We start from the raw sequence: 16,166 nt of genomic DNA on the forward strand, positions 1-16,166 counted from the left end.
AATAAAAGATAAATTTTACAATCACTGCACAATTTTCACGACTTAACTACGATACTGTGTACAATTTGAACGTATAAAGAAAAATCTGGACTACACTTGAGCAAAAATTTGAACGTTGAGTACAGCGACGCGCAGTAGCGCCAACGGCGCGAAATTTCAAAATCGAAATTTAATAATTTTACCAAAATTTATTTGTGTCAATAATTATATAAAGTTGACTAAAAAATATGTTCTATATTTTTTATTTTTTATCAAAAATTTTTTAATTATTCTTATCACTCACGCGGGAAATTTAAATATTCGAAAAATAAATTATTAGAAACTGGAGAAAAATTAAAAATCGTAAGTCAAAATAAAATGGTGGCAGAATATGTTAGAAAAATATTTAAAAAATTAGAAAAAAAAAACATGGAAGTGTTTGAACAAACCTTGGCGGGAAAATAATATGCAGAAGGGTGTCCTAATACACTTGGAGTTTTAAATTAAATTGCTCCAAGTGTACTGCAGCTAAAAAACGTCACTTAACTGCTATTTCCCACCAGACGATGCCAGATGATTTTGCTCAGGAACTTGGAAGTCATCAGCATCAGCAATTCGCGACACTTTACACTAGCACTGAACACTCAACACTTAACCACCACAGACACTTTGCACAATTTAAATTTTACAAACACTGCGCACTTTAATTAAATAATGACTATGAGCAACAAATTTTATGAATAATTACACGACAACTGCAATGGCGTTATAATTCAAACGTAAAAAAGAATCTGGACCACTACTGCCATTGTTGATGATACTAACTGCCGCTATCGAACCGTCAGTTGATTACAAAACAATCGATTTTGCGATTTTTCGAGCGCCCCCACTAGCAAAAATTTGAACGTTGAACACAGCGGCGCAGTAGCGCCGATGGCGCGAAATTTCAAAATTGAAATTTGATAATTTTATTAAAATTTATGTGTCAACAATTATATTAATTTGACTAAAAAATATGCGCCAAATTTTTATTTTTAATTAATAATTCGTTAATTATTCTTATTATTCGCGCGGTAAATTTAAATATTTGAAAAATAAATGATTAGAAATTGGAGAAAATAAAGATGGCGGGGTGTCACTTTTTTCGCAAGAGGGTTATGTTATATATTATATATATAGTAAATATAAACAATAATGTATTGAAATAATAATTTTGTAAGTAAGTCATATAAATAAGTATGGAAAAATATGAACTATTGAGCCAAATTGGCGAGGGTTCATTTGGTCAAGTGTACAAAGCGAAAACGCGCGGTACTGATGAAATTGTCGCTGTCAAAATAATACGGAAAGTAAGAAAAATATTTAATTTATAATTAGGACATTTATTATTTTGTTATAATTATAATTAATGAGGTAATTAATTGCTAGCGAGGACGTTCCTGTAAAGAATTGAAAAGTTTGCGCCAAGAATGCGAGATCCAGAAGTACTTGAGCCATCCCAATATCGTGCGGATGAAAGATTCCTTCGAAACCGTCGACGAGATCGTCGTGGTAACGGAGTATGCTGATAAAGAACTGTATGAAATTTTAGGGAAAACTGGACGATTTAGTGAAGAATTCGCGCAAAAAATAATATGCGATCTCGTATCTGCGCTCTATTATCTGCATTCCAATCGAGTATTACACAGGTTTCAATTATTCAATTTTATTTTTAATTAATTTTTAATTGCAATAGAAAATGTTCCTGAAGTTAACAGACAACTAACAATTTTTGGATTTTTTTTTTGAATAAATCGATTAGAAAAAATAAAAAATAAAAATGTGCACATGTAGAAAATTTAAAAAACTACAGGTGCAATTTTTTCAAATTTTTTTTTATTATTTACTGTCTATTTTTTTTGATTATTTACTGTTTAAAAAAAAATCAAAAAGTTATTAGACTTCAGCTGACTTCAGTATCATGAAGTCAGCAGACAATTAGTAATTGTCGGATTTGTTTACAACAAATAAATTACAAAAAAAAAAAAACTAAAAATATGCACTCGTAGAAAATTTAAAAAACTACAAGTCCAATTTTTTCAAATTTTTTTTTTTTATAATTTACCGCCTAAAATAAAATCCAAAAATTATTAGACGTCGGCTAACTTCAGTATCATGAAGTCAGCAGACAATTAGTAACTGTCGGATGTTTTTTCAACAAATAAATTACAAAAAAAAAAAAAATCAAAGTATGCACCTGTAGAGAATTAAAAAAACTACAGGTGCAATTTTTCCAAGTATTTTTTTTTTATAATTTATCGTTCAAAAAAAAATTCAAAATCTATTAGACGGCTGCTAACTTCAGTACCATAGCAAATATGAGTGTGAATGTAGCAGACATCAGACAAATTTAAAATTATAAATAAATAGAGTAAATAATTTAAAAAACAAAAATATCCACCTGTAGAAAATTTAAAAAATTACACGTGCAATTTTTTCAAATATTTTTTTTTTTATAATTTATCTTAAAAAAACAAAATCAAAAAATTATTAGACGTCGGCTAACTTCAGTACCATCGCAAATCCCTGATTAAAAACTCCGATTTACTCTGATTGGAACTCAACTGAATTTCTATCAGATACAATCACAAACAAAATTTTATTCAGAATTTCTCAGACGCGTTCCCAGTATCCGATTAAATTTCAATCGGATTTTTTATTATTTTCCTGGTAAATTTAAATGAGCGCGAAAGTAGCCGTCAGTTGTCAATTTTTAAATTTTGTAATAAATAAATAAAATGTAACTGCATTAAAAATTTACAAATCCGTACTTAGATAATTGGAAAATCAGTCCGCGCATTTTTTTAAATTTCATTATTTTATTTTGTCTTATGTCTGCCATATTTACACTCATAAATCTGATTCAAATTTTTCGATCAGATGTAATTTATTATTTTCCAATTTCTGATTGACTTTCAATCAGTTTTTAATCAGGGACAATTTTGATAACTTTACTGACCCAAGTATTAATTAAACAGGGATTTGAAACCGCAGAATGTTTTATTAGAATCAAATGGAATCGCTAAATTATGTGACTTTGGATTCGCCCGGATAATGAGCACCCGAACCCATGTCTTGACTTCCATCAAAGGGACTCCTCTATACATGGCACCAGAATTAATCGAAGAGTGTCCTTATGATCATAACGCCGACCTCTGGTCACTCGGATGTATCGCTTACGAAATGATTGTCGGCACTCCTCCATTTCAAACGACGTCAATTCTCCACTTGGTCAGACTCATCAGATTTGAATCTATTAAATGGCCGGATTTTATTTCACCAACTTGTCGAAGTTTTTTGCAGGCAATTCACTCAATTAATTAATAAATTTAACTGTCAAAATAAATTATAATTTTACAATTATTATCATGACCATGATCATGGTGACCATCGTGACCATGATTATGGTGACCATCATGACCATGATCATGGGAATCATCATGACCATGATCATGGTGATCATCATGACCATGATCATGGTGATCATCGTGACGATGGTTATGTTGACCATCATGACCATCATGACCATGATCATGGTGACCATCAAAACCATGATCATGGTGATCATCATGACCATGATCATGGGGATCATCATGATCATGATTATGGTGACTATCATGACCATCATGACCATGATCATGGTGATCATCATGACCATCGTGACCATTGTGACCATGATCATGATGACCATCATCATGGGGATCATCATGAACATGATCATGGTGACCATCGTGACCATGATCATGGTAATCATCATGATCATGGTGATCATCATGATCATGGTTATGGTGACCATCATGACCATGATCATAGTAATTAATCATGATAAATTAATTAATTTATTCAGGGATTACTTCAAAAAATTCCATCGCAACGTCTGACATGGCCAGACTTACTCGAGCATCCGTTCGTAAGAAACCGGATCCTGATAATCGATAGCCCATCATCATTCACCGCTCCGTTGTCCAGCAGCCAAGCTCACGCGAAGCAGCAGCAATTCGAGCATCTGTCCATGCGCGCACTCGATAAATCCCATACCCTAGACAACCCTGGGTGCGTTTCTCAGCCGATCTACCCGCTGATCAATCGGTTTCATCCGTTCGTCTCCGCGGACGCTTACACGTCGAGACAAAACGGAACCAGTTCAGGTTCCACTGCGAGCGTTGATGTCCTGCTGAGTAATTTAAGCCTGCGCGCTTCACTCCAGAGCGATTTGCTGTCAGCTGATCAATCAGACGAAATAAATTGCACGGACAGCGCGTGTCTGAGTCAGCAACAGTTTTTGTCTCTTAGCGACAACATCAATAATATTTATGACAATTTTACTGAGGGAGAGACACCGGTCGAGTATCGCGATGGACTAGCCGAGGATATTAGCAAAGAAAGCCGCGATCAAGACCCAGAGACGGACCACGACCTGGACCAAGTAGCGGGTGATTGTAATCTTAAAAAACTTCCTGACTGGGATGCTAAGGCCGTTGACCAGCATATAGAGAACGAGGAATGGCTGGCGTTCCTGCAGCAGTCGATTGAAGAAGTGATCGAAGGAGAGATCACTTCTCTTGTTGAGGAAACCTGCGTTTCTATTTTTGTTTCTCCATTGAGAAATTCCACTGCGAGTAGTCAAGTTGTTGAGTATATCGCCTGCTTACTGTCGCTGCCGTTCGTCATTAAAATAAATCCTGAGGATTTGATTAAAATAAAACGGGTTTACTATGAGGTAAAAGTTGTGCCGAATTTAATTTGCGCGATGAATATTATTTTGCAGAGACTTAAAGAAGTTAAGTCTGAAGATGACTGCGCTAAAACGGCCTCGATGCTCTCTCCTGAACAACTGCAGGCACTGGAGTCCGCGATGCTGGTGCTCTGCAGGCTGGTGCACAGTGAGGAAAAATTTTTAGTTCAATTTTGCCAGGCTGTTGATATCGTCAATGGGGTGACGTTGCTCAGAGAACTACTGAGTTTGGAGAAAAGAAAGGTCAGAATTGTAGCTGATTCGCTGGCGATTCTTAATAATATTCTGCGATTGCTGCCGGCTAATATTGAATTAGTTGAGAAAGTGGTTTTTGGACAGCGTGAGTTTCAAATTTACGTTTCATAAACTAATTATTTAAGGGGGATAGCCACTGTGAAATTTCAAAAAAAAAAATTTTTTTTTTCATCAAATCAAAGTGTATATGTTCAAAAATATGTATCTAGAGTTTTACATGAAAATTCCGAATATTTTTTAAGTTATAGTCATTTTTGTGACAGCGCGTCAACTGACCGTTGCATCGACTAAAAATTTTAAACGCATTTTTCTCGAAACTACTTTTTTTGAACTGGTGGCATCTGTAATTTGCATAAATATCAACCGATTCGCAACTTTTTTTTTTGCCGTATTCGTCTATTCAGTAGCTAAAGTTGCACGTAGGGGATTTTGAAAATTTTGATTTTTAAGATTTTTTAGGGCTGTTTGAATCCAAAAAAATGAGAAAAAATAACGAAAAAATTTTTAATATGTCGCCATTTTTTTTCAAATCCAAATTTTCAAAATCCCCTATGTGCAACGATAACCACATGCATACAAATTACAACGCCGTTTGGTTTTTTTGTTTCTGATAATCCGTTTTTGAGTTAGAGATGACACCATGGTGGGAGAAATTTTTTTGTTGCTCCATAAAAATGCTTATAACTTTGTAACAACATGATATTTTTTAATGAAAATTTAGGAGAATTATCTTCAATGTATACTTTAGAAAACAAAAAAACCGATCCCCAAATTCCTTTATTATTCCAGTCAAACAAATTCCCGAAAATCACCTATTTTTTCGATCCTCACGGTGGCTATCCCCCTTAAGATACAAAAACAAGAGGAAATTTTTATGATACTGAAGTTAGCCGACGTCTAATAATTTTTGGATTTTTTAAAAAACGATAAATTAAAAAAAAAATACTAAAAAAAATTGCACTTATAGTCTTTTTAATTTTCTACGTGTGCATTTTTTTATTTATTTTTTTTTTCTTCAAATTTAATTGTTCAAAATAAAATCCTAAAATTTTTAATTGTCTGCTAACTTCAGGATCATGAATTTTTGTAATTTTTTTTTCAGAGGACCTTCGTTATAAAAATTCTTAAAATTTGTGACATTCTTAAGCAGCATTCCAAGAATATTCTGTGAAATTTTCATAAAAAAATATTGAAAAATAAGCCAGTGGTAGTGGGGAGAGACGAGTCTCAAAAAAAGTATATGCCGTAGGCAGGATAACTCATGACTGCCTCATCTGAAATAAAAAAAACCAAAAAGATTTCTTTAGTACATAAGTTTATCTTAGATCTGAACGAAAGATTTTTTTTTTAATTACTACTTATTTTTTGATTAAACAAAAGGAAGAATTTTTGGGAAAAATCAGAGGTTTTTGATTGCACCTTTAGCAAAAATTCAAAAATGAATATTTTGTTTATTCCGACGTTCAAATCCAAGATAAACTTATGTACTGAAGAAATCTTTTTGGTTTTTTTATTTCAGATGAGGCAGTCATGAGTTATCCTGCCTAAGGCATGGAGACTTTTTTTGAGACTCGTCTCTCCCCACTACCACTGGCTTATTTTTCAATATTTTTTTATGAAAATTTCACAGAATATTCTTGGAATGATGCTTAATAGTGTGACAAATTTTAGGAATTTTAATAACGACGGTACTACGAAAAAAAAAAAATGACAAAAATATCCTCTTTTGTTTGTATCTCAGACCCTTGTCCCCCTTAAGTGATTCATTTATTTGTTTTATTACAGGGGAGTCACATGAGCAGCTCAGCAAATTGTTAACTCATAGCCAAATTATTTTGAGAACGAGAACTTGCACTCTGATAAGATTATTGGGGAGGCTACGGTCTAAATTTTTTAAACAGATTTGGGATAAACAATTGGAAAGTCTGTTAAGGACGTTAGCTAATGATGATAATGAGAGCGTTAAAAATGTTAGTAATATATTTATATATGTAATTATATATAGATTAGGGTGGTCGTTAAAAATTAAATTTTCTCAGACGCCTCATTAAAAGCTTCGTTAAGTAAAAAGAACACGTGCCGCAGGATGATCAAAGTTCATTTTTCGATACAGTCGCGCTTTTTTTTAAATATCTCATGAAATATGTAGATTAAAGGAAAAAATCATAGGAACAATTTTGTAGGAAATTAAATTCTTGACAAAAAAGGTCATATTCATGTTTTTTATAAAACGTGTCTTTATGAAGATATTTTTAAAAAACTTTTTTAGATCTTATGAATTGAGCGTTTTAAGGATTACAAATTTTGAAAATAAAATTTTTCTAAGTATATAGAAACTGTAACAAGCATTAATGATTGATATGTTACGAGTTACGAAGTTGTCTATATTTAAGAAAAAACGTTATTTTAAACATTCGTTATCCTTAAAATGTCCAATTTATAAGATCTAAAAACGTTTTTCAAAATATCTTCATAAATACACATTTTATAAAAAAAATGAACATGGCCTTTTTTGTCAAGAATTTAATTTTCTACAAAATTGTTTCTATGATTTTTTCCTTTAATCTGCATATTTCATGAGATATTTGAAAAAACTGCGATTATTTCGAACTATGAACTTTGATCGTCCGTCGGCACGTGTTCTTTTTACTTACAACGAAAAAACCAAATTCTCTACTTATTTTTTTACTAAAAAGAAGTTTTTTATGGGGCGCCTGAGAAATTTAATTTTAAACGACCACCCGAATATACATATATATGAAGCTCCAATAATTAATTTTATTTTTTTTCTAGATCGCGTGCCGAACTATTGATGAGCTTGTAAATTGTTGATAACATTTTGAAAGACTGATTTATTTTATGTTTATAATTAATAATAATAATAAATATAGAATTTATAAAAATAAAAATAATGAGTCTTGATAATTAATATTTTTTTTTTCATTAGTTTTAAATGGTCATTTAAAAATAGAGGGAAGAATTTAAAAGGAATCTATGAATCGCAAGTTTTACTTTGCATATCATCACCGTTGACAAAAACATGAATATTATTTCAAGAAGTATTAAATATTAAAAATTTTTTATTCTGATACTTCAACAGTATAAGGAATAATTTATGACAGTAAAGTTAGCGGCCATCTGACAATTTTTATAACTTTGAAATAATAAAATAAAAATAAAAAAAATGCACGTTTAGAAAATTCAAAAATGAGTACATGAATTTTTTTAAATTTTATTATTTTAATTATTTAATTTTTTATATGTAATTTAAAAATTGTCGTATGTCTGCTACATTTACATTCATAATAATTTATAATAATAAATCATGAAATTTAAAAAATCATTAAAACATTAAATTTTCATTCTACGGTATCTTTTTTTTTAATCAGGACTAAGACTCGTCGTAAATTTACAACTTTAAAATATATAATTATAATATATATTAAAGGTTGCCAGTTCAAACTTCTCACCTCTCACACAATAAGATCTTAGTCATCAACCTCTGTATCACTTCTTAAGTAAAATTTTAAATGCACTTAAGTGAAATATTTATGACTAAGGGTAAGTAAAGTTTGTAAAATTACAATAAGTGTGAAAACACAAGGGATTACAAACAATGACAGTAATTACAGGGTTTTTCCCAAGTTGTCTTCCTTTGTACCTAATGTATCGTTTAACGTCTAGACTCTAGGATAATTACCTGGGGAATTACCTGGATAATTACCTAAGCGCCAATGAGCCAAAAATCTAGGCGCCTCAAAAATTTACTCCCTTTCCAAAGTTCGGTCCGCCTCCACTGGCCCCCACTCTCTACCTTCGATACTCGAATTCTTCTCTGGACTCTGGACAGTGGACACTTTGCTCCGAGCTTCTGAAGTGATCAGTCGCAATTTTAAACCGTACTCAGTTTTAAAATCCATCAGTTTGTAACTTTTACTGCAGACCTAGTGTTCTTTGTTACCAAAATTTAAATAATTTTGAATAATAATTCAAATAGTGAACTTCGTTCCAAATCTCTGGGTGATCAGTTTAAATTTCGCGCCTGTTTTAAATTGAACTCAGTTTCAAAATCCATCAGTTTGTAACTTTTACAGACCTCGTGTTCTTTGTTACCAAAATTCAAATAATTTTGAATAATAATTCAAATAGTGAACTTCGTTCCAAACCTCTGGGTGATCAATTTAAATTTCGCGGGTATTTAAAAATCCATCAGTTTGTAACTTTTACTGCAGACCTCGTGTTCTTTGTTACCAAAATTCAAATAATTTTGAATAATAATTAAAAGTGACTTTTATTTAAAGTGAAGCGCAGTCTAGTTTTGAATAAAATTCAAATTGAATAAAAGCGCGCGGTTTTAAAACCGCGGGAATATAACTCCACCGCGTTCTCAAACGGACGAATATCGAAAGCTTATAAAAAATAGAGACAATTATACGTCAGTTGCCAACAGTGGCCAATTGTTACCAAGGCGACTAACCTCTAATCACACAGTGGTAACAATTAAATTAAATTTGTCTAACTTCATTGTTTACTAGTATCCTAAATATATTTATTTACTCAAGACTTTTGTTAAGAAATTAAATTATTTGTAAATGTTTCTTAAGTGTATGATTACTATGGATTATTCACAACTAACTAATCATCAGAATCTAATGTGTAAGTTTTGTTTGTTTACTATTTTTATTTATATTTTTGTTTTTTACTTTTTACTCATGGTTTTATTTATTTAATTTATTTATTTTTTTAGGGCACGAATCTTATGAGCTGCCTGATTATGCACCGCAACCTGAACAATATGGTGAGGAATATCATGGTGCAGAGTTTAGAGAAACTCATACGTTGCTTGCTGATGGTGGTGACAGATTTGGTGTTTCCACTGTCACTTTTGATACCGTCGAGGAGCTCATGTGGATGGGAAACCAGGGGGTGAGTTTTTGTTGTTTATTTTTTTTTAATTGATCATTTTTTTTGTATGAATAGTAATCGGTTAGGAGTAGTTAGTTTGGAGTAGAAAAAACCGGGAAATATTTGAAATACTGGGAAAATATAAATAATATTTGGAGGCATTTAAAATGAGGAAAATTTAAAAAGTGCGGGAAAATTTTAAATGGAAAGTATTTAAATTTTGGGGAGGACTTTGAATACTTGAAATATTTGGAAAAAAATTTTTGGAGCGAAAAATTTTTCGCGCCAAAAAAATTTTTTCACTGAATTGATAATGAAAATTTACTGGAGGGAGAAAAAACTTTCGCGCCAATTAATTTTTTCTAGTTCTTGGAAAATTTTTTTTGAAGTGCGAAATTTTTCTTAAGCCAACAAAATTTTTTTTTTCTGTATAAGAATATTCGGATGTATTTAAAATAGTTAGAAAATGTTAAAATAAAAGTAGCGGGAAAATTACAAGTATTTAAATTACTGGGAAATATTTAAAATATACTGAGAAAATTTTACAAGTACCGGGAAAATTAAAAGAATTTAAATTACTGAGAAATATTTGAAATACTTGGCAATTATTTAAATAACTGGGAAATATTGAAAGTAGCGGGAAAGTGAAAAGAATTTAAATTACTGGGAAATATTGACAGTAGCGGGAAAGTTAAAAGTATTTAAATTACTGGGAAATATTTAAAATATACTGAGAAAATTTTACAAGTACCGGAAAAATTGAAAGAATTTAAATTACTGAGAAATATTTTAAGTACTTGGCAATCATTTAAATAACTGGGAAATATTAAAAGTAACGGGAAAATTAAAAGTATTTAAATTACTGGGAAATTATAAAAGTAGCGGGAAAGTTAAGAGAATTTAAATTACTGGGAAATATTTAAACTTCCAGGAAATATTTAAAGTATACTTAGAAAATATTAAAAGTAGCGGGAAAATTAAAAGAATTTAAATTACTGGGAAATATGTAAAATTTACTTAGAAAATATTAAAAATACCGGGAAAATTACAAGTATTTAAATTACTGGGAAATATTAAAAGTACCGGGAAAGTTTTAAAGAATTTAAATTACTGTGAAATATTTAAAGTATACTTAGAAAATATTAAAAGTAGCGGGAAAATTATAAGGATTTAAATTACTGGGAAATATTTAAACTTCCGGGAAATATTTAAAGTACTTGGCAATTATTAAAATAACCGAAAAATATTTAAAACACTGAAAAAATATTAGAAGTATTAGGAAGTATTTAAAATATTTTGAAAATATTAAAATTACCGGGAAATTTAAAAATTGCCGGCATTAATTTAAACCACCGCAAATATAAATATTATAAATTACTGAATTAAAAATCCAATTTATTTTTTCAGGGTCACGTAACGTCGTACTACGGCTCAAATTTACAAAAGTACACATCATTCCAAGTACACGCAAACCAAGAAGTCCGTCACATTCATCCAATAGATGAAGGAATTCTCTGTCTGACACAGACTGCTCTCAGAGGTCAATTACGTCGTGGAATTCCTATTTTTACCCACTCGTAAGTCATCTCAATCATTTATTTACCCTAAAAGAAATAAATATATAAATACATAAACTAACAAATAAATTGATTAATTACAGATCACCAAATATGATCGATATGCAATGTATGTTGCAATGCGGATCACGATTACTCATGGGTGGACACCAAGACAAAATCCTAGACTTTAATTTAACTCGAGGAAAAGAAACAGGATTTTATCATGTTGGTGAAAACGGCTGCGCAATTTTACGCCAGCACAGTAAATTTATTTGCGCGGGTAGTCCTGCAGGACGAATTGATTTACGTGATCCTAATTCATTCAAAGTTGCGCACACATTAGACACACATACTGGCTCTCTAAGTGACTTTGATGTTCAGGGAAATTATTTAGTAACTTGTGGATTCAGTAACAGGTAATATTATTATTCTTCTTCATATTTTTATTGTTATTACACTGAGAGAAAAAAAAACTTTTAGAAATATTGAATTTTCTTACTAGAAATTACGATCCTGACGTTAGCAGACAATTAATTATTTTTGAATTTTTTTTTTGATGAATTTATTGCAATAAAAAAAAAAAATAAAAAAATACACATGTAGAAAATGAAAAAAACTATAAGTGCAATTTTTCAAAATATTTTTTTTGTTATAATTTATCGTTTTGGAAAAATTTCAAAAATTATTAGACATCAGCTGACTTCAGTATTATAAAATTATGATCCTGAAATTAACAGACAATTAAAAATTTGCACCAAATTAATGACGAAAAAAAAAATTAAAAAAATACACATGTAGAAAATGAAAAAAACTATAAGTGCAATTTTTCAAAATATTTTTTTTTTTATAATTTATCGTTTTGGAAAAATATCAAAAATTATTTGACGTCGGCTGCCTTCAATATCTTAAAAATTATGATCCTCAAATTAACAGACAATTAAAAATTTGCACCAAAATAATGAGAAAAAAAAAACTAAAAAAATGCACATGTAGAAAATGAAAAAAACTATAAGTGCAATTTTTCAAAATATTTTTTTTTTATAATTTATCGTTTTGGAAAAATTTCAAAAATTATTAGACGTCAGCTGACTTCAGTTTCATTAAAAATTTTAAGATTTCATTCAAAATTATTTTTTTAATCGAAGAAATTTAAGTTCAGTTTCAAATTTGCTCTTTTTTTGGAGTTGGGTAAATAAATTTCGATTTCCTTCTGCCTTCTACTAAATTTTTTTTACAAAAGTTATTTTTTTTTCAGTGTATTATTATTTTTATTAATGAACAATAAATAATTGTGACCTTATTAATTTCATTTTCCAGTCGACAAGGATTGACAGCAGATAGATTCCTAATGGTCTATGACTTACGACAAATGAGATCATTAGCACCAGTTACGACTCTAGTTTATCCATTTTTACTCAAATTTTTGCCAAGTTACTCCAGTCGTTTAGCTGTCGTCTCACCATTGGGACAAATGCAATTATTGGATACGATTTACGCTGACGTCCAACCATCACTTACTTGCCTATACCAGGTAGCAACTGGAGGCGCTATGGTTAAATCATTCGACGTATCACCGACCTCCAAATGTCTAGGGTTTGGTGACACTGCGGGTTCGTTACATTTGATGGCCACTAATGCGCCCAATCCACAGTTCAATACCTTCTCCCGGTATGTAATTTAAATTGATAAATTTTTAAATTTAATATGTTATTAATTTTGTAGTGATGGTAATTATTGTTGTTGTTTTTTTTTATTGAAGGCCGACTGAATTTGCTGACCCAGTTGAGACACTGCAGGCAATACCATTTGATGATCAATTGACATCATTCAGCACAGTACCGATGATGTATGGGAATCATCCATTGGCTAGCGAGTGGCCGGAACAGTTTTTGAGAAGGACGTATAGGTATGTTATTTATTTGGATTTTGTGTATTTAGTACTTGATATTGTTATTATGATTAGTATTTAGTATTTTTGGTATTTCATATTTTTTGTTTTTTGAACTTTTAATACTTTTCGTACTTTTACTATTTTTGTGTACTTTCATTATTTTATAATTTTAGTACTTAGTATTTTAGTATTTTGTATTTTTAGTACTCATTACTGTACTTAATTTTAGTACTTAGTACTTGGTATTTTTAGTACTAAGTATTTATTAATTTTAGTACTTAGTATTTTTAGTACTCAGTACTGTAATTAATTTTAGTACTCAAAACTGTACTTAATTTTAATACTCAATACTATTATTAATTTTAGTACTTAGTATTTTTAGTACTCAGTACTGTGATTGATTTTAGTTCTCAAAACTTTACCTAATTTTAGTACTCAATGCTATTATTAATTTTAGTACTTAGTAGTTTTAGTACTCAATACTAATATTAATTTTAGTACTCAATACTATTATCAATTTTAGTACTTAGTATTTTAAGAACTCAGTAATGTACTTAATTTTAGTACTCAATACTATTATTAATTTTAGTCCTTAGTATTTTCAGTACTCAATACTGTTATTAATATTAGTACTTAATATTTTTAGTACTCAATACTAATATTAATTTTAGTACTCAATACTATTATCAATTTTAGTACTTAGTATTTTTAGTACCCAGTAATGTACTTAATTTTAGTACTCAATACTATTATTAATTTTAGTACTTAGTATTATTAGTACTCAGTACTGTAATTAATATTAGTACTTAATATTTTTAGTACTCAGTACTGTTATTAATTTTAGTACTTAGTACTTTTTATACCTAGTACTCGGAAATCGTACTTTTAGTACTTTTATTACTCTATACACCTAGTACTTGGTATTTTTATTATTCTTCACCATTTAGTACTTCGAGTATCCAACTTTTAGTACTTTTTCCTTAAATTATTTTTAGTATTTCATACTTTTATTACCAGTAGTACTTTTAGTACTCCATACTTTCCATTCCTAGGATACTTTCATCTCTCAGTACCTTTAATAATTTCAGTACTTAGTATTTTTCGTACTCCCTTCTTATAGTACTTAGTAGCAAATACTTAAATTAAAATTTATTTATTAATTATAATTTTAAATGCGCAGAAAAACGCCAGCAATTGATCCAGAAATACTCAGAACAATGAAGATGCAGGGGACAATCGGATATGCGCCAAACCCACAAGCATTCCGTCGTAATCAAGTGAGAAAATATAACAATTCCTATAAATCTTATCTCTACACCACCTCTAATTACTAATTACTAATTATTTAATTACCAATACTATTTATTTTTGCGTCAACCAACTGAACTATTCTTCAGTATTTAATTTTGATCTCTCATTCTAGTAAATTACAAGACTTCGTATTCTTTCAAAATATATAATATATATATATATTTTTTATCAGATTATAAAAAAAATTCTACTTACTGTTAATTAAATAAATATATTTTATTAATTATAGTCATTGTAATTAAAATTAAAAATATGTACGAGGTTGTAAAGTTGCCAATAAATCTGAGGACTTTTATAAAAAAATAAATTTGAATTTCAATGTTGGTTAGATTCAAAATTTCCCTCTTTTTTTTCTTTTCAAATTCAACTGCGCGACTGATTATCGCGTAAAATATTAAGAAAAAAAATTTATTTTTTTTTTTTTTTGCTTACAGATACCGTATAATTTGGAAAGACGACACGGAGTTGCCACTAAATTGTTCCCTGGTGAACCGCGAGCTAAAAACGAAGACAGCACTTTTATCGCGATACCCAAACGCTACCGCAGAATAGAAATGAAATACTCGAGGCTTGGATACGACGAATTCGACTTCGATCAGTATAATTTGACCAGTTTCTCAGGGCTTGAAGCAACGCTGCCTAATAGTTATTGCAATGCGATGTTACAAGTAAGTATTAATTACCCCCCCCCCCCCCCCCTCCCCCTCAATTAAATTTTTTCTTCGCAATTAAAAATTCGAAAAAATTTTTCTTAAAAAAAAATTGAAATTCCGACTAAAGTATGACAGATATCAAAAAAATGTATAGAGACAATTTTGTAGGGAATTAAATTTCCTACAAAAAAGGTCTGATTAACTTTTTTCAAAAACGGAATTCTTTAAACGTAATTACAAATTTTCCAAAAAAAATTTATAAACTCATTTGGAGATAAAAATCCTCACTTATTTTTTTCCATAACTCAAAAACTATCACAGATACGTCGATAGACAATCAGACCTTTTTTTTAGGAAATCAAATTCCCTACAACTTTTGTTTCAAAGATTTTTTTCTAAAATCAATAGTTTTCCCACAAATCAAATTTGAAAAATAAATTTCCCTGTTAAGTTTAAAAATCCAGTGGAAATTTTTTTAGATTCGATTACTAATTACTTTTTTTTTTTTTTTTTAGTTACTGTATTACTGCGGGCCAGTACGGACAGCATTGATGTCACACGCGTGTCAAAAAGAGTTTTGTTTGTCATGTGAGTTGGGATTTTTATTCCACATGCTCGACATTTCTAAAGGATCTCCCTGTCAGGCTGCGAATTTCCTTCGCGCTTTTCGTACAGTACCGGAAGCTTCGGCTCTTGGGCTCATTCTCAGTGACTTACATCCTGAGGCGCGAAAGAAAACGAGTTTAAATCGTCTTCTGCAGGTACAGTAATTAAACAATTAATTAATAATTAAAATAAATAATTGAATCAATTAATTAATTAATAAAATAAATTTTCAA

At 30.2% G+C, this 16,166-nt stretch overlaps 2 protein-coding genes across 3 annotated transcripts in view; both read left to right on the plus strand.

The window, feature by feature from the left end:
* The first annotated feature begins 1,111 nt into the window (after positions 1 to 1,111).
* LOC130674810 (serine/threonine-protein kinase fused) lies at positions 1,112 to 7,936 on the plus strand. Its single transcript, XM_057480234.1, has 6 exons — positions 1,112 to 1,328; positions 1,408 to 1,667; positions 2,997 to 3,321; positions 3,866 to 5,093; positions 6,794 to 6,978; positions 7,802 to 7,936. Exons 1-6 carry the CDS (start codon positions 1,218 to 1,220, stop codon positions 7,838 to 7,840), a joined length of 2,148 nt encoding a protein of 715 aa, XP_057336217.1. The 5' UTR covers positions 1,112 to 1,217; the 3' UTR covers positions 7,841 to 7,936.
* Positions 7,937 to 9,351: 1,415 nt separating this feature from the next.
* LOC130674262 (PAN2-PAN3 deadenylation complex catalytic subunit PAN2) overlaps positions 9,352 to 16,166 on the plus strand; it is a 14,129-nt gene continuing 7,314 nt past the window's right edge. Inside the window, exons 1-9 of one of the 2 annotated variants that reach the window (XM_057479532.1) lie at positions 9,352 to 9,664; positions 9,756 to 9,934; positions 11,321 to 11,490; positions 11,574 to 11,888; positions 12,790 to 13,140; positions 13,232 to 13,378; positions 14,544 to 14,640; positions 15,109 to 15,342; positions 15,843 to 16,088. In XM_057479532.1, coding sequence (XP_057335515.1) covers positions 9,601 to 9,664; positions 9,756 to 9,934; positions 11,321 to 11,490; positions 11,574 to 11,888; positions 12,790 to 13,140; positions 13,232 to 13,378; positions 14,544 to 14,640; positions 15,109 to 15,342; positions 15,843 to 16,088 — 1,803 coding nt within the window. In that variant the 5' untranslated portion in view covers positions 9,352 to 9,600. The remainder of the gene's footprint in view (positions 9,665 to 9,755; positions 9,935 to 11,320; positions 11,491 to 11,573; positions 11,889 to 12,789; positions 13,141 to 13,231; positions 13,379 to 14,543; positions 14,641 to 15,108; positions 15,343 to 15,842; positions 16,089 to 16,166) is intronic. The other variant, XM_057479533.1, reaches the window with a different exon arrangement.

This window comes from Microplitis mediator, chromosome 9 (assembly GCF_029852145.1).
Source record: "Microplitis mediator isolate UGA2020A chromosome 9, iyMicMedi2.1, whole genome shotgun sequence".
NCBI classification, from domain to species: domain Eukaryota; kingdom Metazoa; phylum Arthropoda; class Insecta; order Hymenoptera; family Braconidae; genus Microplitis; species Microplitis mediator.

Coding starts and splice junctions, on each gene's coding strand:
- LOC130674810 (XM_057480234.1), top strand. CDS start 1,218: ATGGAAAAATATGAACTATTGAGCCAAATTGGCGAGGGTTCATTTGGT. Junction 1,329..1,407: donor CTGTCAAAATAATACGGAAA/GTAAGAAAAATA, acceptor ATTAATTGCTAG/CGAGGACGTTCCTGTAAAGA. Junction 3,322..3,865: donor CTTGTCGAAGTTTTTTGCAG/GCAATTCACTCA, acceptor TAATTTATTCAG/GGATTACTTCAAAAAATTCC.